This window comes from Acipenser ruthenus, chromosome 8 (assembly GCF_902713425.1).
Source record: "Acipenser ruthenus chromosome 8, fAciRut3.2 maternal haplotype, whole genome shotgun sequence".
NCBI lineage: Eukaryota > Metazoa > Chordata > Actinopteri > Acipenseriformes > Acipenseridae > Acipenser > Acipenser ruthenus.
The window spans coordinates 19255237-19282511 of record NC_081196.1 but is presented as its reverse complement, the minus strand read 5'-3'; the positions used below and the strand labels follow the sequence as shown (position 1 = coordinate 19282511).

At 36.9% G+C, this 27275-nt stretch overlaps 1 protein-coding gene across 4 annotated transcripts in view; it reads left to right on the top strand.

Annotated features, from left to right (window-relative positions):
* LOC117406858 (roundabout homolog 1-like) overlaps positions 1-27275 on the top strand; it is a 409265-nt gene that overhangs the window by 162631 nt on the left and 219359 nt on the right. For 2 of the 4 annotated variants that reach the window (XM_059028686.1, XM_059028684.1), the window contains exon 3: positions 9693-9776. The exons of the other annotated variants lie outside the window; for them this stretch is intronic. In XM_059028686.1, the coding sequence (XP_058884669.1) occupies positions 9693-9776 (84 nt within the window). The remainder of the gene's footprint in view (positions 1-9692; positions 9777-27275) is intronic. 4 annotated transcript variants of the gene reach the window in all.

Here is a 27275-nt window from a genome sequence, read left to right as displayed (position 1 = left end):
TGGAAGCTGATTGACTGATGGTACTGAATCATTTTCTAATATTCCATAGTATATCCGGATAAAACCTACAGTTTTGTCATGTATCTCAATGGTAATTGTTATGCTACACTATAAATCTAAAATGTTTTTGAGTCCGGTTTCATGAAATAATAGGGTGCATTAAACTTGAATACCTCCTGTACTGTTTTTGTTTACCAAGGTTATGAAAATCAAACTAAACTAATCTAACAGTTCATGAGTCTCTTTGGTGTATTCCATGCTGTAAAATTCTGTAAACTCTGGAAGGTCCTGATTTAACAATTTAAACAACAGTGGTGATTAGCTCCACCATTGAATAGCATGTGTTAAGGATGTCTACTGCAGCATCACTGCCGCCTTAACCATTAAAATAAGATTTATTAATAGGTCTTTGTATGTTTGTAGTTTTCAGTACTGTATTACATTAGACTTAGGCTTCATAGCTGTTATTTTCTTTTCAAATTAATAAAGCACAGGCAGTATTTCAAGCTTTTAGAAATTCAGAAAAATGCCCCCATAGAAATACGTGCAAGGCCATGCTTAAGCACTATTATAAACCTATTATAAACCGTCCACTACATAAGCCTTTCAAAAGATGTTTTTCATATACTGTGTAAAAACACAAGATATGCAATGACAGTACCCTTTTAGATGGTAATCATCTATCTTACTTCAGGAAGACCCACAGATGCTGCCTGCTAAGTGGCTGCTATTGGTTGGCACCCTGAATTAACATTAACAATGCAGTATTAACAGGCCTCCAAATCCACAACAGCTTCTGCCATACACATATCAGATTGGCACACAATCATAGCCAAGTTCTAAAGCTGCAGCCTTAGCCATTTGTTTGAGGTTCTGCATAATTAAACACCCATTATTCATAGCATTGTTTCTTGTGGGCTACTCATCTGGCATGTTATTTTATATGCTTTCCTGCCAGTTTTTCTTCCTCGTTTGCAGAAATGACTTCCCTTTATGTGCTGTTCTAATCAGAGGCTTGATTAAAACCCCATTACCAGTGTTCTATAAGAATAGTAAAAAGAATAATCAAAATGGAAGTTAGACCGGGGTGTGGACTATAAATTAGATGGTTCTATTGTAAGTGTATTCCATTGCATTTTGGAAGAGGTTAGCTTGTTGACAGTATAACAAACTCATTTGTAGTGAGGCACATGCAACAGTAGCTAGAGTAGATAAAAGGATTACAACCCCCCTACCCACCCCCATCTCTGCAACATTAATACAGTGTATTAGAGTACAGACCTTAAATGTGTTTTTCAACATATATATATATATATATATAAATAATTATAAAAACATTTTTTCATGAAGTGCTTTTCTCTACTACAGTTTTCCATTTCCATTGTGGAAATAAGATTGATGAAGATAATTTACCGGAAAGCCAAGAACAAACAGCTAAAAGAGTGGCATGTACTTACCTGATATTATTGTGTATGAGGTTTCACTTAGAAGCAATGCGTTTCTATAGAAATGGCAATATTTCTATCATCTATATCAGGGGTTTTCAACCGGGGGTACTTCTAAGGGTCATAGGGGGTACGCAGGACGACTCAGAAATGCAAAAATAAAAATGAAATTATATTTTTTAACAGTATTATATAGTATCTCTAAACCACTGTGCATCAATATTACATTTTTGTTTACAGCTCAAAACGAACTGCAGATAAAATTTTAAAAAACCCAGAATATATCATGTCCGACGTTATGCAGATTTCTGTATCCCCATAGAATTCTGATGGGAGACTACATTTGGGGGCTGATTCGTGAAAGTGATTTACAGTATAAATGTAAATCTCGAAAAACTACTCACTTCTAAATCTTTTGTAGTCATTTTTGTATCACTTTAGTATAAATACATGTTAATTTGGATTCATATGATGTTTTTTTCTGACTTTATGTGAACGAAAAGACACAAATTCGCCCGTTTTCTCATTGGAAATAGGTAAATTTCAAAATATCACTGTCCTGGTCACAAAAGCAAAGTTTGTGGGGAATAATAGCCATTTTCTATACTTTTGAGGCATAAGCAATTAGGAAATAACACTTACTACCCAGGAACCAAAAAAAAAAAAAAAATGTGTTACACGGTGTAATTAGTTTGGTCCTGTTTTCAATATTTGTTGCAAACTGCAGCAGAACTCAATGGCAGTGCTTGAGAACAGCAGGACTTGGGCACAGGAAAAACTGCATCTGCTCAGGTATAGAATCATGCGGGAATACAGAATTCTATAGGGATACAGAAATCTGCGGAACAGTGTACTTATGCATGCATGATTTCGATTGAGTGGACAGGACTGCCATTAGGGTGGGTGAAGTAGGCGTCTGGTTATTCTGCCTATGGAGAGCGCTCTGTCCTGCTCATGAACTTTGCTGTTTTCAACTTGTTTTGAATACTAATTATTATATGACAGTTTTTGTTTTATTTATTAGGCGCAGCTGCATTTTAGTAACAGCAATAGCATCTGGTTTTTGGTGTTTGATGAAATGGATACAATGCTTACTTGCAAATCAAAGGAAGAAAGCTCAAGATTACAGAAAATGCAAAGCAACAGAAAGTTATATCAAATCCCTTTGGATAATTTTTATGTTGGCTTTAATAAAAACGTTTATCATTGTTTGTAGTTATTATAGTTTTATCTTGAGGTAAACATTTTAAATGGCACATAATTATGCGGAGATGGGTAGTAAACGTTAACGTAAAAACATTTACAATGCGCACTATTTTGTATTATTTATACTAACTTTGCCAAATAGAAAGGGAATATGACTGTTTCCAAAGAGATTACTAAATACTTGTCTTTTAATTCTGTGCAACCAAATACTTGTAATTAAAAGTTTTAAGAATTAAGCCTATTGTTTGTTATTCTGTCCTAAACCCAAACTGTTGTGACAAATTGTTTATTAAATAAATGGGGAGGAAAAGAAATGTCTTAATCAGATTATTGTCTATTTTATTACATTTGTTGTGCCATTCAGTAGAGCGAAAGTTGTAACGGGGTACTTGAGCTGAAACCTCCAGACAGAAGGGGTACAGTTTCAAAAAAGGGTTGAAAACACCGATCTATATCTATAAATCACTCAATCGTGGATTATTTAGTAATATTTAATTAAACTTGTAAAATGTTTAAATTAGTAAGTTGTTTTTCTGAATGTCAATTGAAGACATTGAGAAAGACATAGTCAACATATTTGTATTACTACATACCTTTAGTTTTAGAATTTGAAATATTTCAAGCTGTGTTTCTTTTCATGTTTCATGATAGTTTTACAATTGTATTATCAAAATAAGATACAGAAATGTACATGGACTTCAGTCATTAACTGCACCTTTGGTAGCTATCTCAATCCACTTTAGTCTTTATAATCCCATTAAAAAACATTTCTCAATTCACTTACAAATCTCTTATTATTCTGTCAGTAGCAAAAAAAGTAAGCCTTTAAGTGATGAGTAATTATACTGCATTATAAGCAATGTAACATAATTATAAGGAATTTCAGACACAGAGGTCAGCTAACTTATCTTCTTGGTTCTAATTAGTTCTGAGTGAGGTTTTTTATTTCAGTGTAGCTCAACTCAGTGTCAAGTAAAATCCTGAGCTAAATTGTAAGAAAATGTAGCAGTGCAGAGGACAGAAAAGTCTTTGCAATGTGTAGCAACAAGTCACAACTGGAGCAGAAACCCATTATTTGCTTAATCATCCTACAATCTTGGGAATAGTTATAGGAACCCTGAGTGAAAAATAAAACACAAAAATACAAGTTAAAGTACTGGGGTACATGGGGTTAATACCCTTGCATAGATTGTTTTGAATAGGCCTAGCAGTTGGGTTGCATTTCCTCTAAAAAGCAGCGGAAATGGGGTAGAAAGTGGCATGATTAGTTATAATATTAAGATAATAAATTTAGTAGGTCGTCCTCTTGACAAAATGACATGGTCTCCTGCAAGTGTGTATTTTGAGCGGGGTTAGATATTAGAAGGAAAAAGAGACATGTGAGCAACAGACCCTATATTTTGTGAAGACGATAACCTGCTGACCCTATTACGCTATGATAAATCCTATTAAAGTGCTTTTGTAAAGAGAAATGTGAGTGGACGATTTGTAGTTTGTGTTTAGTTTGAAAAACAATGTGTGTGGAACCCTGTTTGCATGAATGTTTTATAATGGGAGTGAAAAGTTGAATGGTTGGCACAAGTAAAAGCATTCAAATATCTATACGCTTGCGACCAGCTCTGCTTTCAAGTGAAGAGTTCCAATGCTCCTCTCAGTCCCTACAGCCAGGCCTGTCGAAAGAAATTTGGGGCCCTGGTACATCATGTTGGCTAGGGGCCCCCATCGCCATCACCCAATGGTTCACCAAGCCTTATAAAGTTTCAAAGTGTGTTATCACGCTGTCAGTTGTAAGCTAACTTAAAGATATCTGAAACAAAAACGTTAAATAAAAAGCCTTTTAATGCGTACAAATCATATCATTAATTAACTGGATGTCCATCTGAACTAACTTTGAATTTCAATAGAATGATTAAAATAACATCAAAATTAAAATGAAAAAGTGAACCTGTGCTGCATTGTTAAAATAGCAAATCACTGAGTCATGTTAAAGTAAATTAATTTGTCTCTTAATAAGTACAACACTATAAATTCTATATTATTTTTACTAAGATTTATTTGGAGGTTACAAAGACACAGTAGCAAAATTGCTACTTGTTTTCCTCCTCAATTTGTGTAATAAGATTAGACATAACAAAATATTTTAACTGAAGTCAAAATATATTTTTCATTGTTTATTTTAAGCATTTTATAAATGAGCCAAATATGAAATGTTGACCTGTCTGACATACTGCCATTTATACTTATTACCTAATTAAGTGTTATAATTTATAGATTCAATGTATATCGCTTTGACTAATGTGTGATTGTTGATCCCTAATTATGTTCTACAACATTAAAAAAACCAAACCGCTCTGGTACTTTCAGAATTGCTCGGTGCGTTGGGCCCCGCTCTCTCTGCTGCTTCTGATACACTGGTGCAGAGGATAGAGCAGCAAGTCTGTGGCGCAGAGACAGGCCAGTCAAACTTGAATGCGCATCACTTATTCCCACCCCTATATCCCTGAAGGCACCCATGTTAGGTTAATACTTCAAAGAGGTCTGTCTTCGTGACACATAGCATTAACCACACATTGACTTTTTGAGCGATTGATAGGTGGTTACAGCTTCAAAATACCGTTTGATTTTTTTTTCATGTTCCAATTGCCAGATTTGCTGTTAATCAGGTCAATAGAAAGCTTGCAATTATTATTTTACTCACAAAATTATCATGTAAATAAAAAAAAATATATATATATAATTTTTGGAGGCCCCACTGAGCACGGAGCCCCAGTTGCCATTGAATGACAACCAATATGGCTCAAATAACTATGAAGTAATGTGCACCAATGCCCTGTACAGTGCCAGGATTCAATTGCAACTCACAGAGGCAACACAATCTAGATACAGTTCTGTTTATGTATATTAGATCAATAAAATGTCGGGCTCAGGTGAGCCTTATTGCTTTGTCTGTGACCCAGAAAGTTTCTACTTGGTGTTTTCACACGAGGGTAACCCTATTCTCAGCCCTTAGTAACCACTTACTAACACATGGCTTTCCATAATTAATCAACAGGCACAGGAGAGGTTGTGATGATAGGACTCTATCTGCCCATGCAGCTTAGGCAGCTGGGGGCACCACCTGTTAACTAACATTGAAGCAACATTTAATTAGCAGAGTAGCTGCTACTTCCCTTTTTGTCATGTGTACAAGGAAAGGGAGCAGATGCAGGGCAGTGCAGAGAAAGAGAGGCGGAGCAGACTGTTGACAGCAAATAAAGCGACCGTGAATGAAAACAGACTGCCACAATACTGTCCTCGCTCAAAAGCTGACAAAAGGCTATCGAAAGTGTGGACAGGCAGACCATGTCCTCCCAATTTTCTTCAGTTTAGAGACTTAGAATTGAATTTGAACTCGGTACTCTTTGGTGCACATATTTTCTTCTTTTTATTTATTATGTTTTTGATAAAAATATGTTGCATGTTTTTAACTTTTGATTATTCATATAATGATTTTATTTTTATTTGTAAATATTTGCTTGTTATAATTGTAATATTCTTGTCAGGGTATTAAAGCATTTTGAACTTATATTGTAAACTTATTTGTTTCTTTGAGGTAGATTTAGATGTAATGGACTTGTGTAATAAGCAATTACAGATGAACCCATTTTAAAGCCCATAGTAAAGCCCAGCCATGCTAGTAACCACATGATAGAATTAATTTCCACCGCAACTAACAACCAATAATCATCTCGGCTGATAAATTGACGTTTTGTGCAGCCTGTCAAATGCTACAGTTCAGTTACAAAACACCATCGTCACCAATTTTTTCTTTTTTACCATCTTATTCACAAAAAAACCACCAAGTGCAACGCTAGCTCTCATCAGTTGACAATTCAATGTATTTGTCCTGTAGTAAACGATATGCATTTGTTTAAATGTAAAGAATGACTAAATGTACAGTATTAAAACACTGCTCTATAATTCATGGCATAAAGTGGATTAATCTGTATTTCAATCCAAATTATTCTATTATCTCTTTTATAGTTGTTTATATAATAAATGCATGAGATTGTTTAGGCACTGGTGTTACAATCAGCATAGCCAATAAAGAACAGCTTTGAATTAGAGGCAAGAGTCCTGACCTACCACTAACTAGCTTTTGAGATGTTTATTAATCCAGGATACAACTGTCATAGTTCTGACGTCATCTTTTAGTAAGGTGAAACAGCTGAAGGTCACTCGTTAGCAGAATAAAATAGGTTATGTAATAAAGGATCCTGTTTGCTCCAGGATAAAATTGGTTAACTCTAAACTAAAAGTCGGAAGTCAAGAGAACAATCATTTTGTCATATCATATCAGTCATTCAATAGGATCAGGATATTTCATTTCATTAGACCCCTGTGACTAAAACTTCTATTGCTGTTACCACCTTGGGTGCACCTCTAAACTGTCAAAGTAACCCATCTATGTTAGCAAACTAACCCACTATTCACAAGTTTAAGTTTTCTTTGAATGTACATTTAACTTTTATTGTTGCACATGTTTCATTTGTTGACGCAAAAATGAGGGATGCAGCATTTTAAAGAGTAAGTAGCAGGGTTCTGAAAAATATAGTGTTATACGTCCCCACGTGTTGCTACAACTGTTTAGGCAACGTACCTGTCATTGCTTTTCCCTGTTAACATCCTGACAACTTTTTACACCTACAGCTAGGCTTGCTACTATTCGATTTTTATTCTTTTGGCAAATCAACTGTTTTCCTATTACTTCTTACACCTCAGAGAACAACCTGTAACAGCTCACAATGTAGCCGCTCATGGATGTTTATTAACTGTTTACAGTGGTGACAGCTTTGATTTGTATGAACCTCTGTAGCAGTTCCTACCAAGGGGAACAGAGTAAATTAGCAGTTCATAGTGAAACTGACTGACTTTTGACACGCTATTTTGTTTTTTGTTGTGCAAGAGAGAGAGAAAGACAGACTGATTTATATTTTGTGCACTAGGTTTTAAAATGTGTTCCATTCAGCCATACCGCACTGTTTAATGTGTTTCCCTGACCCCTTTGTCATTGTCAATGTTGAATGTTTTCCATTATGTGTAAGTCAGCAAACTAATTTTTGTTTTGTATCGCAAGAGCTCTTAATGGTAACTGCTTTTTTATGAAAAGGAAAAAAAAAAAAAAGTGTTAATAGCGTTTTCTCAGCAAGAGTCTGTGGCTGTGACAATCAGACAAGCCACCTTCCAAAAAATGTCATCTTAGCCTGAAATTGAAAAAAAACAAACAACAGTTGTCATTTCCCTGGAATAATTTATTACGAATAATTATTGTCATATGTGATTTGTTTTATTTTTTACAATTTGTTTATATGTTATTTCTATTTTTGTATTAAGATATTAGTTCAAATAATTTGCACTTTGGGAAAATAAATTGATACAATATACCCAGAGAATATTTGATTACATGTGGTGGTCTAAAATCACGCACTATTCATTTGTATTTATTATGATTGTGTTTTAAATAAACAATGAAATTATACCATTTTATTTTTTTTAATAATGACCCACTCTCATATGTATCTCAGTTGAAATAGTGCTATAAATACTTAACATTAGAAATAGAACTTAAAAAAAAAAATCTTATCAAAGTGAATATTGCTTTTAGGACAGAACGGTTCACTGTTTTGTGGTCTGACAAAGACTATAGTATCTTCAATGTTTGTGTTGAGGGAACCTTAAACATTCTGGAACTCTCTCATGTATTTCTTCATATGCTTTTATGTCGTTGAAGAAATTTCACTGCTCAGTCTCAACCTTTCTTCTGAAAAGTTAATTCCAAAAGTGTCTGACAACTAAACAGTGCATTTATTAATTACCAAGGCAGATGAATCCAGTTATTAAAAAGGGTATTGTGTCATAGTCAGCAACAGTGTGTTATGAGAATGTTATAAAAGGCACAGGGTGTTCTGTTTATACAATATGGACAAAAGATTTTACTCTTAATCTTATAGAACAATTATTTGCCGAAAAGTAAAATCAACATTTACAATTTTAATAAGATAGCAATCAAGACTCCTAAAATAAATGACAGGGTTAGGTAAGAGGGTTTTTTTTTGGTAAAGTAACTTTATTGGGTAAATTTTTCCAAACATGACATATTATGCTTATGATAATTCGGGGTTAAAAGCTGTGAGAATCTAGTCCTATATATTTTTTTCTAATTCATTTTTTAAAACAAAGCTTTGTAAACATAAAAAGCACCACAGATGGTACAGCTTTATACTGTAATCTCTGTTTTACAAATATAGCCATTTTCTATAGATGTGTTCAATGGTTTTTTACCCCCAAATACTATGAATATAGGTTCACTTAGCGTTTAGTATCCCTGGGGCTCTGATTCAGAGGGATGTCTCAGAACACCCCCCTCTGACAGTCTGTTGCTTTGCCACATCACAGATGTGATATTTGCTCCTGCCTCCCCCCTCCCCCTAGTGAAGGTGTGGCAACACTCATTTTGTTCCTCCCCTTGCATTTGGGAGTCCAGTTGTCACTGCCCCTACCCCTCTCTTTCACTAAGGTAAGGCTGTCTCCTGGGCCTGCACTTGTCAGATGAAGCGATGATGGGGACTTTCAATTGCTCTGATTAACAATAAAGTGGGAAATTAGCAAACCTAGCATTGAGCCACCCTGCCTCATTCTTCCCATATGCTTCCCACAGTGTATGTGTGTGTGTGTGTGTGTGTGTATGCTGCTGGCTGTCACACTTGTACACAGAGCACTTGTACACCGCAAGCTATGAGGTAGCACCTCAGTGCTAGAGACAGAAAATAGTTTGATTAATATTAGTACACATAAAGAAACTCATCCAGAAGACAAATAGGGGGAAAAAAGCAGAGAGGATGCTACCTGGTTTAATGTGGAGTGGGCCGCACAGGGGTGGAGTTTGCGTTCTGGCCCCATTTTGTGTACTTGTGTGTTTTGTGGATATACTTGTTTCTGGACAAGCTTTAGCAACTGTTTCAACTGTGACCCCTTCAGCAGCTCTGGTGTTGTTTCCGACAGACACTGACAGCCCAGAGAGCGGCAACGACAGCGGCACGCCGGCCCCAGCCTCCGATAATGATGACAATTCACTGGGCTACACAGGTACTTTGGTCACCATCTTCTCACTCACCTCATGTCACCCCCTCCATCTTCCATTGGTGTGAATGCATGTATGTCAGATTGCATCCTTATTGTCTGTGCCGATAACAAGTGTCAGGGCCTCATACTGTTCTATCTGAAAGCTGTTGACAGCGGTGTGGAAGAATATCACCACAGAATTTGGTTATTTATACAGCAGTGTTTGGATTCATGTTAACTTTAAAAAACGGTCTGGTCTTCCACATAATGTCATGATTTCCTGGTAAAATACAATTTGCATTATTTATTACTAAAGATATTCACATATATGATACTATATACCATTAAACATCTATGACAATACATACAGTACCACAACAGAGTTTTAGTCTTATTAAGAATGAATAATGCCAAAAGAAGACTTGGTGTGAGTGGGATCTTGGGTTATGCTTGTACTCTAGGCACGAAGAGAACAAAAACATGCTTATTGAGCATGGATCATACTGAATAAGATTTTGAACTTATAATGTGTTCTACAAAATATATAGCGGATATTAAAATGCCAAAGCAAGTTGTAAATATCAAAAACAAGATAACTTACTTTATGACATCACTAAACTAAGACTGTAGCTTTTTTGTGTTCGTCAGCAACAACATTGCTTATACTGCACTTCATGTCCAGTGTACATTTTCAAGAGAAACAGAATACACTCAGTAAACAAAAAGCAATGTTTTGTATAGAAGGGACATCATTTAAAATGAGTTGCAGGGAAACCATAGCACTTCACTGTCCCTTAATATTAAATTTTAGAAATTGCAAATAATAAAAAAATACATTGCTGCTTTACAAAATCTATTACTAAAAAAAAACAACACAATATTGTTAGCTGCTACAGCAGAAGCAACTGTTATTTTGCAGCAGTATGCTCAGATATATTGATCTACATGTAACTAGATAAGGTATTAAATCAGCAGTTATCATGTACAGTGTATTGGGACATGCATATATGTTATTATATAGGGCTTTGGAGCCTGAACCTGTCTGTGGCAGTTAATTAAACTACACGGCTCAGTAATGATATGATTTTTTTCTCAATGTATATGATTGCTTGACATTGTATTATTGAATGTAAGGAGGTGGCAAGCAGTAACAACATGATATATCTGAGTAAAACATTGTAGGGAGCACAATGAATAGTCATTTTAAAATCTGTTTTTATTTAGGTAAAGCTTTTTAAAGTAAAAAGGTTAAGAGACCAGCACTTTTCAGTTTTACTGATAACATATAGAAAATGTGTTTTTATTTTTTGTGGTGAATAAAACATGGACATTTAAAATGAATTTATGTATTTTTTTTATAAACATACAGTAAGTATGGAAAGATGTTGTAATGGTGTAATCAACAATAATGGTGTCATTTTTGCACAGCGCAGCTGGCACTGTACAGTACATCTGGGTATAATTGGAACACAAGCGTGCTTAACAAGAGTTTGAAAACCTTAACATATGTTTTCTGAAGCTACAACGGGGTGCAGAACAAAATAATTTAGACAGCATGTAAAGGAAAATTAGGATTTTGTAGAGAGTTGTAATTCCTGAGAAAAGTTACACAGCTATACATACAACTATGGCCAAAAGTATTGCATCACCTAGAATTTTAGTATTGAGACATAATTAAAAAAAAGCTATATGAACATGTGACAGAGAGTGAATGAATCCTAGTCAGCAATCTCCCTCCGGACCAGTATAACAGGAACAGTGTGCCCCATACTGGATGGTTTGGCAGTTCATTCCAGGGTCAGTCGAAGCCAGAAGACAGTGCCTTTTGAAGACAGTTTTTATTTTTCAATATATCCTACACTACACTTCCACATACTGGAAGGTAAGCATATATTTGAATTTAATATCTATTTTATATTGATGCATTGCTATAAGGTATAGAAATGATGTTTTAGTCTTAAGAGAGTGATATATATATATATATATATATATATATATATATATATATATATATATATATATATATATATATATACAGACGTGCTCAAATTTGTTGGTACCCTTACAGCTCATTGAAATAATGCTTCATTCCTCCCGAAAAGTGAGGAAATTAAAAGCTATTTTATCATGTATACTTGCATGCCTTTGGTATGTCATAGAATAAAGCAAAGAAGCTGTGAAAAGAGATGAATTATTGCTTATTCTACAAAGATACTCTAAAATGGCCTGGACATATTTGTTGGTACCCCTTAGAAAAGATAATAAATAATTGGATTATAGTGATATTTCAAACTAATTAGTTTCTTTACTTAGTATCACACATGTCTCCAATCTTGTAGTCAGTCATTCAGCCTATTTAAATGGAGAAAAGCAGTCACTGTGCTGTTTGGTATCATTGTATGCACCACACTGAACATGGACCAGAGAAAGCAAAGGAGAGAGTTGTCTGAGGAGATCAGAAAGAAAATAATAGACAAGCATGGTAAAGGTAAAGGCTACAAGACCATCTCCAAGCAGCTTGATGTTCCTGTGACAACGATAGTGCGAATGGTAGAAAAAGAACCAAGGATAACTGCCAAAGAGATACAAGCTGAACTCCAAGGTGAAGGTACGTCAGTTTCTGATCGCACCATCCGTCGCTTTTTGAGTAAAAGTGGGCTCCATGGAAGAAGACCCAGGAGTACACTTTTGAAAGAAAAACATAAAAAAGCCAGACTGGAATTTGCTAAAATGCATATTGACAAGCCACAATTCTTCTGGGAGAATGTCCTTTGGACAGATGAGTCAAAACTGGAGCTTTTGGCAAGTCACATCAGCTGTATGTTCACAGACGAAAAAATGAAGCTTTCAAAGAAAAGAACACCATACCTACAATGAAACATGGAGGAGGCTCGGTTATGTTTTGGGGCTGCTTTGCTGCGCCTGGCACAGGGTGCCTTGAATCTGTGCAGGGCACAATGAAATCTCAAGACTATCAAGGCATTCTGGAGCGAAACGTATTGCCCAGTGTCAGAAAGCTCTGACTCAGTCGCAGGTCATGGGTCCTCCAACAGGATAATGACCCAAAACACACAGCTAAAAGCACCCAAGAATGGATAAAAACAAAACATTGGACTATTCTGAAGTGGCCTTCTATGAGTCCTGATCTGAATCCTATCAAACATCTATGGAAAGAGCTGAAACATGCAGTCTGGAGAAGGCACCCATCAAACCTGAGACAGCTGGAGCAGTTTGCTCAGGAAGAGTGGGCCAAACTACCTGTTAACAGGTGCAGAAGTCTCATTGAGAGCTACAGAAAACGTTTGAATGCAGTGATTGCCTCTAAAGGTTGTGCAACAAAATATTAGGTTAGCGGTCCCATCATTTTTGTCCATGCCATTTTCATTTGTTTTATTATTTACAATATTATGTTGAATAAAAAATCAAAAGCAAAGTCTGATTTCTATTAAATATGGAATAAACAATGGTGGATGCCAATTATTTTTGTCAGTTTCAAGTTATTTCAGAGAAAATTGTGCATTTCGTTTTTTGTGGAGGGGTACCAACAAATTTGAGCACGTCTGTATGTATATATATTGTAAGACAGCGGGTTGTGTGAGACAGCAGGGAGGGGGTTAAAACCTCCCTGCGAGAGAAACATGTGCGGAATGCACCTTTTTGTTAATTGTCTTATTGTTTAGTTTAATTGTTTTATTATTCAGTTATCCCCTGCACCAGGTGCAGGGTATTTAAGAGGAGCGGTTAGACTGCTAATGGCTTCTGAGTAGAAGGAAGCAGAAGAGAGGTGCTCTGCTTCCGAGCAGTCATAACAGAAGTGCTGTGTTAAACCTGTGTGGTCTGTGTTCTGTGGTGCCAGGTAAACGGCTTAGCTGTCCTGCAATTTAGTCAGGGAAATTACCTGTGTAAGTGCTCCAAATTGGAGTTAGGTGTTTGTTTTGTTTTGCTGTATTTGTTTTGTGTTTAATTAAAAGTAGCGCAACCGCGCTGTAAAATCAATTTCTCTGTGCTGGGTCGTAATTTAAAGGGGCACGAAACTGTGTGAGGTGCAATCTTTCACAATATATAGAATGTTCTAGAATTTAGCAGTAGGCGTTTTTTTTGCTTTTTGCATTTTATAACCTAAGAGCTAAATATATGATAACCATATTTGTATTACTGTATTGAAGTATTAATGCTGTTAAACCTGTAAAGCACTGGATCACCCAGACTGCTTTTCACTTGGGATTTATGGTGGTCTGCGCAACCAACCAATCCAATTTTTAAAGCATTTAATAAACCGAAAAAAGCACTACTACTGTTCTGATTCGTTAAAACTTCAAATTAAATGAGTCTGTGTGATTTTCTTGATTATTAAAAAGTTGTCTGGACATATAGCATGCCCAGTGCATGAACAATACCACTTACAGGAGTTTTGAACATCTCTGTCCTCCTTAAACGTCTCCCCTGGGTTTAAGAGTGTGCTCAGAGCATATATATATATATATATATATATATATATATATATATATATATATATATATATATGTATATATATATATATATATATATATGTATATATATATCAATAAAAAGAGTATGGGTGTTTGGTGGCTAACTTACCGCTGTAAAGAATACAGCATTCTGAGTGTATCCATCAGAAAATACACACGACTGTGAATGGTAACATTTATTATAAACTTTTTAGAAGTTAAAAAAAACAACAACCATGTACTGCTTTCAGATACAAAACCATCAGTGATGGCAACGAAAGGACAGGGCAGGGATGCCGCAAATGGGAATACCACATTACAGGAGATGACATTTTTGCTAGAGATCCTGCTGTGAAGCCAGTCAGTCAGATATTGGTAGCACTTCGTTTTTTCGCAACTGGTAGCTTCCAAGCAGTTGTTGGAGAAGTATTCCATATACACACATCTATGGTTAGCAGAGTATTTCACAAGGTTTCCAATGTGCTATGTGGAAGGGTTGAACATTGCATCCACTTTCCGATTAACGACATGCAAAAGGACTATGCTGTGGATTTCCACACAGTCGCTGGATTTCCCAGGATTGCGGGTGTTATAGATGACATCCACATCAGAATACAGGCACCACATGAATTTGAGGAAACCTACCTTAACAGAAAACAATTACCATTCAATTAAAGTACAATGCATCCTGCCTAATTACCAATATCGTTGCCTCTTGGCCTGGGAGTACCCATGATGCGAGAATGTTAAAGGAGAGCAAGATCGTAACTATTGTATTTGCTCTTACTTGTAATTATATTAAAAATTTTCGTACTTGCACTTATCTGTATTGTAATACTCTGTAACCACTGCAAGGGTGTCTGTTAAGCAAATAAATAAGAATACCATTACAGGAGAATTTCAAGTCATCTCTTGCCAAAACAAGCATGATCATAGAAAGGGTTTTGGGTCAGCTGAAGAGACGTTTTCACTGCCTTCATGCGGAGCTCCGTGTGAGTCCAGGACGAGCCTGCAGAATAATAATAGCATGTACAGTGCTATTCAACATTTCAAAGAAACGCGGTCTCCCGGACATCAAGGAAGACAACAGCCATAATGAGGAGGAACGGGCACAGGGATGCGAAGAAGGGCAAGACATTTGCACTCAAGGAGATGGCTTATTTATAAGAGATGCCATTGTAAATTCTTTTTTTTCAATTCAATTTTTTCTTTTTTTAAAAGCTTAATTCAAATCTATCCTGAGAAACATAGCGACTTTTTCGAAATCCACAGAATTATTCCGTTATTCGGAAGTGAATTCTTGTTTGTGGTTGTAAATCTAATTCCAGCATTGCAGACATTTAAAAAGACAGAACTTTAAGTCAAAACAACAGTTTTTTTTTATTGTTTATTAATTGCTCATCATCCATTATATCCAAAGGATTTTCTCTGTCCCTGAAAATCCTTCTGCACTCAAATGTGTTAAAAACAACTCATAGTGTTTTTGTTTTTTTTACACATTACTGAGTGTGATTAAGGACAACACATTTTGTGTTTGTTTTAACAAAGGCACTGTGTTTGAATATTAGGAGAAACACAGGCACCACGTTGGAATATTTAGGAGAGACACAGTATCCTACACAGACCCTGCAAAAAGCTACACAAAATATATTTTCATTTTTTTATCTTGTGAATGCTGCAATTTACCGTTAAAATTTCTTGCATTCACACAATCAACTATTTCTGCCTATTTTTCTGCTTCATGGCAGTTGTTAAATTCGGACACAGTTTGACTTTTATTATTTGCTTTCTTTTATTATATTCCTCCAAGTGTATTATTTCTTTCCTCCTCTAACCAGTTTGGGTTTCTTTTTTTTATCAGCCATACTGTAGTTTTACTTAACTGCCCAAATGTTGCCATGGAGACAGGATTCACAGAGTAGAGTCCTATTGGTTGAAATCTTTAAAGATTCCAGGTACACTTAAGTGTTTTCCCTTAGCTAAGGAGAGTGGTTAAGATGTTTTGTGCAACAACCTTAAGTTTTTTCCTTACCTAAGTGAAAAATACACTTGTGTCACACTTATGTGAAATACTTAAGATGTTGTATACAACCAAGACCCCAACAGGTTTGTTATAGGGTGTACTGTTTATACTGTGGTTTTTAATTTGCAACATTGTATGTACTGTATAGTGTAAAAACTGCGGTTTTAATGAATACATTTGAAACTATTTATATATAATGGCAAGTGCTTAATTACATTTTTTTTGGTGGATAGTAGTTATGGGTTAACTTCCTCACAGAATCACTTGTCACCTCTGTGCTTAGTGACTGTACTGTAATGGATACCGGTATTTCTAGCTAAAACACATGTTGGTAAAATTGCCCAAGAGCTCCTGTCTAATAATGTACATGTGATGTTGCTTGAATCAAGCTATGTAAACCAGGACTATACAATGATATCCTGGCTAAAAAACAGTTCACATTATTAATCAACCACATAACTTGGGTTTTTAGAGTGTGAATGCAAATAGTAACTAATATTGGCCTCTCTCATTATTAACTGATGGTTCCACAAAGCAGTCAAATCTCCCCTAACAAATTCCCACTCCTGACTAAATACTACTGAGCAGGGCCGACGCCAGGTTTTTGTGGGCCCCCTCACCTTCACCCCCAAATTAAAAATATTTTTCTATCAAAAAGGTTTTCAGAATAAGTAGTCTCTCGCTAAACCAGACATGTCTTTACAGAAATAATATATTTTTTTTTAATTTACGTGGAAAATTTGACTGTGTGCTTATTGCAGTTTTTTTAGATTTTTTTTTCTAGTCTTTTTTTGACATCCAGATTTGTGTTTCTTTATATTTGGAGGTTCGGCAGGTTTCATTTTTGATCATTTAAAATCGTATAATTATAATTGGCGTTCAGGCGTTATTATTATTATTTGTTTATTTAGCAGATGCCTTTATCCAAGGCGACTTACAGAGACTAGGGTATGTGAACTATGCATCAGCTGCAGAGTCACTTACAACAACGTCTCACCCGAAAGACGGAGCACAAGGAGGTTAAGTGACTTGCTCAGGGTCACACAATGAGTCAGTGGCTGAAGTGGGATTTGAACCAGGGACCTCCTAGTTACAAGCCCTTTTCTTAAACCACTGGACCACACAGCCTCTTGATGATAATAATAGACGTTATGATAACGAGGTGCGACAAAACGCTTGTCAAATGAAAGGATTGTTGGAAACTAAATGTTTCCAATTATAGAATGTCTTTAATTGGCACATTTGTATAAGTGTATGTCAAGATCAGCCAATAGCTTTCAGCCTTATGAAGAACAGGGGAGGATGGAAGCCAGAAGAGGTGGGACTAAGGGAACAGAGAATAGTTTAGTTTAGTTTAGTGAAAACTAAACGTTTCTAGCCCTAAAGGCTGCTTGAGTAGGATAGCTGGCACAGAAATAGTACATTTACTCATATTTGCAATTTCATTTCGGTATGTGTGTGCCCCCCCCCCCCCCCCATCCCCATCCCCATCCCCATCCCCATCCCCATCCCCGACGTCAGGGCACCAGGTGCTGATGCCAGCCCTGCTACTAAGCAGTGTTGCAGTTATACCCTGATATTGAGAATGTGATATATTACAAACAATGTGAATTTATACTTCAAGTCAGTGATGCAGAAATTAGTTTGTAATAAAAGTATATTTGTGTTTTATGTTATGGCTGAACAAAACAGAACAACTGTTCACAGTAAGAATAGTTACTGTTCATAATCCAGATTATCTATAATGATTAAGAAAATTAACAAATAAAATGGGACCCTAGAAAAGATTGGTTCATTTGCTGCTTTTATAATGCAAATTGATGGTATATGTACAGGTTGGTTGTGAGTTATGTAATTGAGAATGTTTGCAAGAATTAATAGGCAAGAAACAAAGTGGTCTTTCTGCCCTGATTGACTGCTTTTAACTTAATTGTGTGTCACATTTTATAAGTTTCAAGGTGTTGTTTATAGGGTTTATTGTGGACCAGGGTTTTGGTCAACTTCACACATATTTAAGAATCTGTGCACACTAGGCTTCAGGTATGAAACCTTTTTAATTGCCTGATGCTGCAAGAAAAATGCAGCTCAGCTGTTTTAGAGATGCATGAAAGCAAAGTGTCTCTACAAAGGTATTGTTAGTATACACTTATACCACGTTTCTATGAGCCACATGACCCGGGTACATGCTCGAGTTGCCCCTCCACACCTCCGTTTCCACGTTTTTAAATTACTCGAGTTGGCTCCCAATACGGGCGGGAGCCCGAATGTTCTGGTCCGTTTTCACTCCACGGGCTGGCCTCAATTCTAAAGTCTCAATTCGGGCTGGGAGGAAATTACATCAGTAAATGTCAATCAAAAATGTTGTAGTGGGTGGGAACATGCAGTATAACAGGAAATTCTGGCTGGTATTAAATTTGGCATTTGCTACCTTGGGTGATTTTGACAGTTTTTGACTTGCCGTTTTTCGATTGGCACATTCACAAAGAAAAATGCAACTCAGTTTTGCATTTATACTTTTAATTCAAATGCTAAAACAGTATCTCATTTACAGTAACTCATTCTAGCATCTGTCGCTGCAGCAACTTGGAGAACAACAAAGATGGCCTTCTTTACAGTATTTATCATCTTATATGGCCAACTCAAGTGATCACTCGGGTAACTCGGAAATGCATGGAAACGTCACCTTTTTCACCAGCTCGAGTTGTCCACCAGCTCGAGTTCTCAGAGAATTCAGGCCAATTCGATCGCACTTGAGTCGATTCGAGTTGGCTGTCCATGGAAACAAGGTATTATCAGTTAGATTTTTGCTATACAATAAAGCACTAATACTGACTGTGTGTGCTTTGTTTTTAGTGCCATAACTGCACATTATTAATTTTATTTTACTGTGACTATTACAAAATGTACATCACATCAGCATGAAAGCATGCAGAGATGAACAGCAGGGTGTATCACTCTATTGTTCTATATTCAAAACTCAAAGGATGGTTTCAGTTCTACTTCTTCATCTTCCTCATCATTTTCACAAAATAAAACCTTCAAAGTTATTGTTTTCAACTATTCTTTACTTCCAGTGTCTGAATCAATCGTACTGTATATTTTGACATTTTGTTTGCAATGATAGCAAGCAAGTTATACCAATATAAAATAAAAGTAAACAAGTAAGACTACAAATAACTGCACCAAAATGAAAGTAAATGCTATATATACACATTTAAGGCTGCTGTACACCAGATGTGATGCGGCAAGCGGAACTGTGCAGCAATGCGACACAATTAATAGAACCTATACGTTTGATTAGTATCTTTCACACCACAGGCTACAAGACAGGTAACACGGGAGCAGCACCAGGGTGGCACTGGAGCGGTGTGAAATAAATAGGATTGAATCCTATGTTTTTGCAATGTGACACACGTCAACAAGGGCATTGAGCAATCAGAGAACAGCTTCAATACACGTGGTCCAGCAGGGTGAAGCAGTATCCAAAATGCTGGAGAATACAATAATTCAGAAAATATATTATTGAAAAAATACCCAGAGCTTTATGACAAAGGGCATCAAAATTATAAAGATAGATTTGAAAGACAATATATGGGAGTCCATTTCGAAGGAACTGGATAAGCCTGGTATGTATGATGTATTGCCAAATGTGTTGAAATACTGACAGAGAAGACACTCATAATCATGTTGACAAATAAGTACCAGTCTTGATCATAGTTTTGTCAATAGCAATTCTGAACAGTTGTATAGATCTGGCAGTTTTCAAACCTGTCACATTGCCTCTGTGTCGCTTCTGGTGTTTGTGGTCATGACGCTGCGAAAGTGTTTCATCGGCAATTAAAAAATTGCATCACGTCTGGTGTGTGGCAGCCTTCAGATCGGCAATGGTTTTCTGCTGTATCTTCCATTCTTCTCAGTGCACTCACAGATGCAAGGGATGTTTCAGCTAAAATGCAATTAGATAAAAATGTCACTGGACAAACCCCCAACCACCCCGAATGCAAACCAAAAATGCATTAGTAAAAAAACAACAAAAAAAAGCAATTTATAGATGTTGAATTGAACATTACCATTGGGGGAGTTTCAATGAGTGGTTATTACAGCTCGAAAGGATCAGGTTTTGTGGCCAAAAATAAACCTGAAATGTATAGGGACATTTTTCATTTGGCTCAAATAAAATTAAAACACACAACTCCCCCATTAAAAGTGCAGTTTTTTGTTTATTTGATTCGTTATTCTTGGTTTGTTCATTACATTTTAAAGTAAAATATTACTGGCCATTTTCTTCACGACACAGCACAAATGAGTCTGCCTTTAAATCATGCAGAACCTTTGAATTGATTTAAATACTTACTTTCACTACTTTAATCATTGGTGCCCGATATCTCATGTATATTTCGGTTTCCCGAAAGGTCAACATTTACTGTACATAAATCTCGTCAGTCATGTTTATTGCGATAAATTCCAATTTGTCTGCCCTTTTTTATTTTCAATATTCTAGTGGTGTATGGATATTTGCCAGTGATTTGCCCTTTTTTGAGAAGAAGTGCCGACCCATGGTGATATGCTGTAATATACCAGTACTTGCATCATCTTATACTTGCACTGAACCGCTCCATACTTTGTCGTATTCTACTACTGCTCTTAATTATAACTACTTCCTGTATCTTGTACTTGATTTTACTCGTAGAGGTATCCATATTCACGTTTTTGTTTGTAATTGCTCTTATTTGAAATCGTTCTTATCCATTTATTACGTGCTCTTAATTGAATTTACTCTTATAAGCAAATATTTTTACTATAAGTTGAACTGCTCTTAGTCATTTTCGCACTTAAAATGTAATTATTTACTCTTTCTTTATTTTGCTCTTATTTGAATTTGATCTTATTTTCAACTGATTTTACTGTACTTTATAACTGCTGTTATCTGTAAGGTGATATTCTGTAATGTGATATTTTGTAACTACTGTAAGTCATCCTGGATAAGGGTATCTGCTAAGAAATAATAATAATAATAATAATAATAATAATAATAATAATAATAATAATAATATCAACACCCCTGTGTGACCTGTTTTGACTAATGAGAATAGAGTATTTAAAATAACCATTTTATAAATTGCACCCAAAAATTGTGTTTACAACAACTTTGAACGATTTTAGAATGATATTCCAGAAATGTTCTAATTTGACTTCCCTAATAGTGGTCATCCGGCTTTACAGCAGATGTAACTGGAGCATTCTGCTTGTCATCTATGCTTGTGCTATGCTGAAGTTGTACATTTAACTACATACTATTAATATGTGCTATGATTTATGGTTACCTAGGGTTACCATATGGCTCCAGATTAACCGGATGCTTTGAGACAGACCGGGATTTCAGAATTCCCCCTAAATTGAAAGTAATTCATGTATAAATGAGCTCCACCTTTGCTGAGATTAATCCTGCTGCGGTGGAATTGCTTGGGCGCAGCAAACAAGTCACACTGATCAGCTGCTTCTGATCAGATCTTAATGAACGAATAGCTAATCTATCGATAGAGCAACAAGATGATGATGCTTTGATTGTATTTGCAGAATAATATGGGCGATTGAATTTTAACAAACAGAAAAAAATAGCGACTGGCATTTATTTGCAACGGGCGAGTTGATGATTTTTCTATGTGTCCTGGAATTTTATGCATTTTGACCCATGTAAAGATGTTCCATACTGGGTTCCAGAACTTATTGTAAACATAGCTATTGATGGTGTGCAAACCAAGTGGGCTATGTTGTTGTATATGACGATTTGTGCTGCCACAGGTCATGGCCAGTGGTGTGCTGTCAGGACCTTCAAGGTATTCTCTGCTGACCAGACAGTGCCAAGTAAACCATCAGTCAAATCACATTACGTTGCCTCACTCACCTGCGTACAGTGTGCTTGCTTATACTGTGAAACATACTACTCTAATTATTATTTGTTCATTTGTCTGACGCCTTTATCCAAGATGACTTACAGGGTTTACTAGAGGTTTTTTAAGAGTCTAGGGGTTTCCTGAAGGGGATGTGATCAGCCAATAAGAGATCTGCATTTCCTCCGCATAAGTCTAAAACAACGACCAGACGCTAGAAAAAAAAACAACAGTTGAGGGTATTCTCCATTTCAGTTGAAGGTCTTGAGTGAGTTTAACCAATAGGCAAGTCGAAGAATGTCCTTTTTTTTTTTTAGACAGGAGACCAATCAGGAGTGAACAGAGGCAGGCCATAAATTTCCCAGGGTATTCTCTGCCTCACTTGAAGGGCCTGCTTTAGCAACTAACTGGAAAGTCAAAAGCTCTGACAGCTGACCAATCATTAGTTAGCAACCCCAAAACATGAATATTCCTTGGTTAGCACTGCAGTTAGGAGGATAGCTGGATTCTCATGATATTGCATATACGAATACCTTTACAACATCTAATTATTTTGAATTTTATTCGATCTGGTTACTAATCCTTTTCAAGGAGAACTTTCTCTGAAAAATTGGAGATTGTTAAAAAAGGGAGATATACACCACAGATGCCCAAGGTTACACAGGAAGGGAAAGGATATACTCGGCACTTTCAGAATTAAAATTATGAAAGGTATCTGTGGCTTATAGGTAGCTGCCACTTAAAAACAGAGGGGGGGCGGCAGCGGTTGGGGGGGGGGGGTTGGTTGCAACAACTCTGCTACCCCAGTCCATTTTATCACGGCACGCCACTGGTCATGGCCTATATGTGCATTTGTTTGAACTCCTTAACACTGCCAAGATTTGTCTACAGAGGACCTCCATTGTTGAGATAATATTAAAAATAGCAGAATACTATATTTTCACTGAGACACATTACAGATCTTGGCTATGTCAGGAATGTTTTTTTCTATAGTAGTACTCAAAGTGGCCAATCGACATAATATGTAAGCCTTAGAAAAAATAATTAAAAAAATTATGCCATGTAGAAATACAAGATATCAAAAATGTCTTACAGTACTTTTGAAAGACAGGTTGCTTTATTGAGGCACATTACCCTAGTTACAGCCAGTTGTGTGTTTATTAATATTTTTCAGTACCCATTCACATCCTTGCATTCTAAACCCGTCATTCTTAGACAGTGTTGAATTCCCTAGACCTTTCGGCACACTTCAAATACCCTCCACTTATTGCTTCTGAAATTCAGTCCTATTTAGCCTTATAATTTTTTTTTTTAACCCAGCTCATTTTCAAAAGGATATGACCAAGTACAACTGCTTTAAATCCCCTTTTAATCTCTTTGGGCAAGATCCTTAACCTTGTGCAATACAGCATTTTAGCAAACATGACTTAAACGGTTGGATTAGGTGTCACAAAAAGTTCAAGAGGCAATCACACTGTGGAAAAGAAGTGCAGATTATTCAGTCCTTTGTTGCTTCAGCCGTGGCCTGAATACAATTTATTTTATTATGAGTTCAGAATGAGTGACAGTCTTGTAGGAGGAGTCTGTTTTAGATATAAGGATAATCATTATATTTTCTGCTTGAATTCTGTTTTTTGGTGTTGGACACTGGACAGAATTGATTATATGTCAAAAGTGATTGTATTGTTTCAAATGTGTTTATTTATAATTGGTTAAAAATGTGTCCCTCTACACGAACGAAATGTGGGCATTTTTATCAAAAAGCTACATAAAATACTCATTAAGTGTGTATTATTGCAACTATTAAACCATTGGGTCATTCCATACCAGCTCAATCAGAGCCGTTGCCTGAACATCTAAGATTGTGCTAGAAAAATTCACCCTGGGCTCAACGTAGATGCTACCATCATGTGTAGCACCTCGTTCGACTAGTAATGAATAGGGCTTTAGAGAAAAAAAATACCGACAGCACCTAACTCACTTTTGGCAAGTGGCCAGACGATGGGGTAAGTGACAAGTTTTATTTGCACTTCAGCCCAATCCTTTACCCTGTAAGGGATGCAGGTCCAAAAATGTTAGTATTGCTGTAAGAACCTTAGGGACCACTCTTCAAAATTTTGTGAAGCACTTTTGGTTTCAAGTCCCCCCACTGGTCATTAACCCCCCTCTGAAATTTGAAATTTTGTTATTTCTACCAAGTTTAGGCGGACATAACTCATGTGGGGGTCTCCAAAAAATTACCCAAAGATATTTTTGGATGGATGGTAATGAGCTCTACAAGAATCATGCAAAACATTTTGGTATCCGCAGATTTTGGATTTTTGGCATATTTGTGAAGTTGCATTTGTCATGCATTCGAGCATTGCTTATGGCCACTTTGGTGAGGCTAAAGTACCACATAGTCCTAACCGAACTGGCATTATTCTTCAATTTTGCATTGTCTGGGGTTAGAGCTAGAGTAAAAAGTGACAGGATGTGCTTCCATTGGCACTAGCTTGCAGCTGAAGGGTTATGAACTTGTGGAACTTATATTGTTTTGTTACAGTGACATATTTTAAACTACCAAAAACTCAATTAGTTGTGTTTTAAAAACTACAAATTGATGGAAAATGCAAAAAATAGATTACCATGGTAAACTTAAGGAACTTGAGGGGTTAACAACTTCCGGCGTCACTAGAATTTCACGTCTACTGCTACTGGAATCGTACTAAAAATCTCAGTTCTTATGATGAGTATATAATTACGCAAAAAGGAAAGGATCTTAAAAGTTGCATGCAGAATGTGGCTGAATAACAACTGCTATAGAAACGAAACATCACAAAGTTCAGTAATCATCACATTTAAAATTATTACGGATGTGAACTGGAATGGGGAGTGAGATTTTCTTCATAATGTTCTTCCATTCATAGAACAGTCTGTCCTCGGGGAAGGGCCACTTGAAGGTGTTCAGTCCAGCAGGATGCATAACCTTCACTTGTACTCCATCTTCAGAGACGTTCTCAACTTCTCCAGGGAACATTTTATTGTCATACATCTTCACCCATTCACCAACTTGTAGATGCAGCTGAGCTGGACCCTCCTGGAGAACTGCACCTTTCAACACTGTCACCACCCGGAATTCTGTACTTTGACTGGTAAACGAGACCTTTATCTTGCCTTGGGTATCGGGTACAAAGTGATGTGCTTCACTGGAGCTGGTAAGGGGTACGAATTATGTTGCCTTGAAGACTAAATTGTGCTGCTCTTGCATTAATAGTACCTCCCACACCTTGTTCTGTGTGATGTGGCAAAGTAATGCCATTCTGCGGTAATACCGAAGTCTTGCTAATGAAAGCTAAGGTTGACGATTGTTGCCTGAGAATTGTCCCAATTAAATCCTTGGGCAGTGTCTTGGATCACAAAACTATAATTTTCTGCAAAATCCAGCAGACAGATGGCATGGTCCTCTTTCAGATCTTCTTTCAGGCACCTCAGGAAGTTGCTTTGACTCATGGTGACAAAGTGATGCTTCTGCAGGCTCAGAAATTTCTGAACCAGGATTCTTTTGAAATCCTCGACCTTCTCCATCAATGTTAGCAGGTTGGAGTGATCAACATACACCCACTGATGGAATACAACATTGTCAACTGTATCCAGACTTTCTAGACCATCAAATTATTCCTCTAGGGTTTGAAGACCAGGACATGATTCACATACAAGCTTCTTCCTCAAGGGAGTGCACAGTCTTACCAAGCAAACTTATGTAGTCCTCCTGAGCACCACACACCTTTAAAATCAACTTTACGTTCTGAAGGTACGTACAGACGCACACGGAGTGAGTCCCAAAAGCTCCAAGCAGTATGCACCACTTAGGCCAAAGAGCTGCAAATGATGAGAACACAATCTTCTTGTCAGGGTATCGCTCTTGGAAGGTACGATGGGCCTCACGAAGGTCAACAAGCATTAAGTGCTTTGGCTTCTTCACTTTCTCTCCATTGCTACGCATGGTTACCACCTGTTTTGCCCCTGGACATACGCAACTCACTTCTTGCTCTTCGTAGAAGACTTGTACGCAGTCTTTCAAGTCTTTCATCAAAGTCCAACCACGTTTAGGGTCAGGCTCAAAGTCTGGACGTAGTACCTTCGAAGTAGTCGAAGAAAAGGCGTCTTTGAGGTTCTGAAGCACATAATCACCGTCTGGCACACTTGGAGAATACGCTGGATTGGATGTACTAGTCGAGGGGATTTCTCCAACACCCAAAACTTTTGAAACCTTAGCTGCTATTGTAGAAGAAATCTTCTTTAACTTACATTTACCATAAGCCTCACGGCATTCAACAGGAGCTTTCCACTTCACTGGAGACTGCCCGGTGCTGACAAGAGACTTGTTCAGAGCATCCCCAATGGATGATGAAACCGAGCTTTCTTCACCAGATGTGCTTTGTACTTGCTCAGGCTGCTCCTGCTTGCTTTCCTTAAACTGGTTTTGCACTTTGGGATCGTCTCTCCAGATGACACATCAAGGACAGAGCTTGTACCCTGGAATTAGTTTTTCGACTGTTCAGATGCCTTTAACTGATGCCTGTGTCTTGTGGCTTCCAGTGGGATCAGCACACCACTATGAGATGCTTATACTTATCAAGAAAAACTCGACGATGGTATAGGCAAATATTCACTGGATCACCTCCAGAGAACCTCAGCTGTAGCAGCTTTTGGTCATCTTCAGAGAATTCTACCAAAGGTGTCAGTTGATCAGGGACTTTTGAGTTAGGTCAAAGATAAGTCAGTTGGTGGCACTCATCTCGATACCGAAAAGAGTAGTCCTCCATCTTTGTCAGATATGGCAGGATCCCTTTAAAGAGTGTGCTGCTCACTAGTGTGTGCGCTTGTGCACGTGCATGAGTGGCGCAAGCACCACTTGGTAGAGAAAACTGTCGGCTTAAACCGACTTAAACTGCATATAATTCCTATTAATATTCTGAACGATACAAAACAAAATGATCAAATACGGTTAAATGTTTTATTTCAACAAAACACAAAATAAACAATGGCTCAAGGGCCAAAAAACAACTAAGAATGGCAGCGTTCTGTCCTCTCTCTCTCTCTCTCTCTCTCTCTCTCTCTCTCTCTGTTTCTTCTTCTCGTTCCTTGTGGTTTCTCT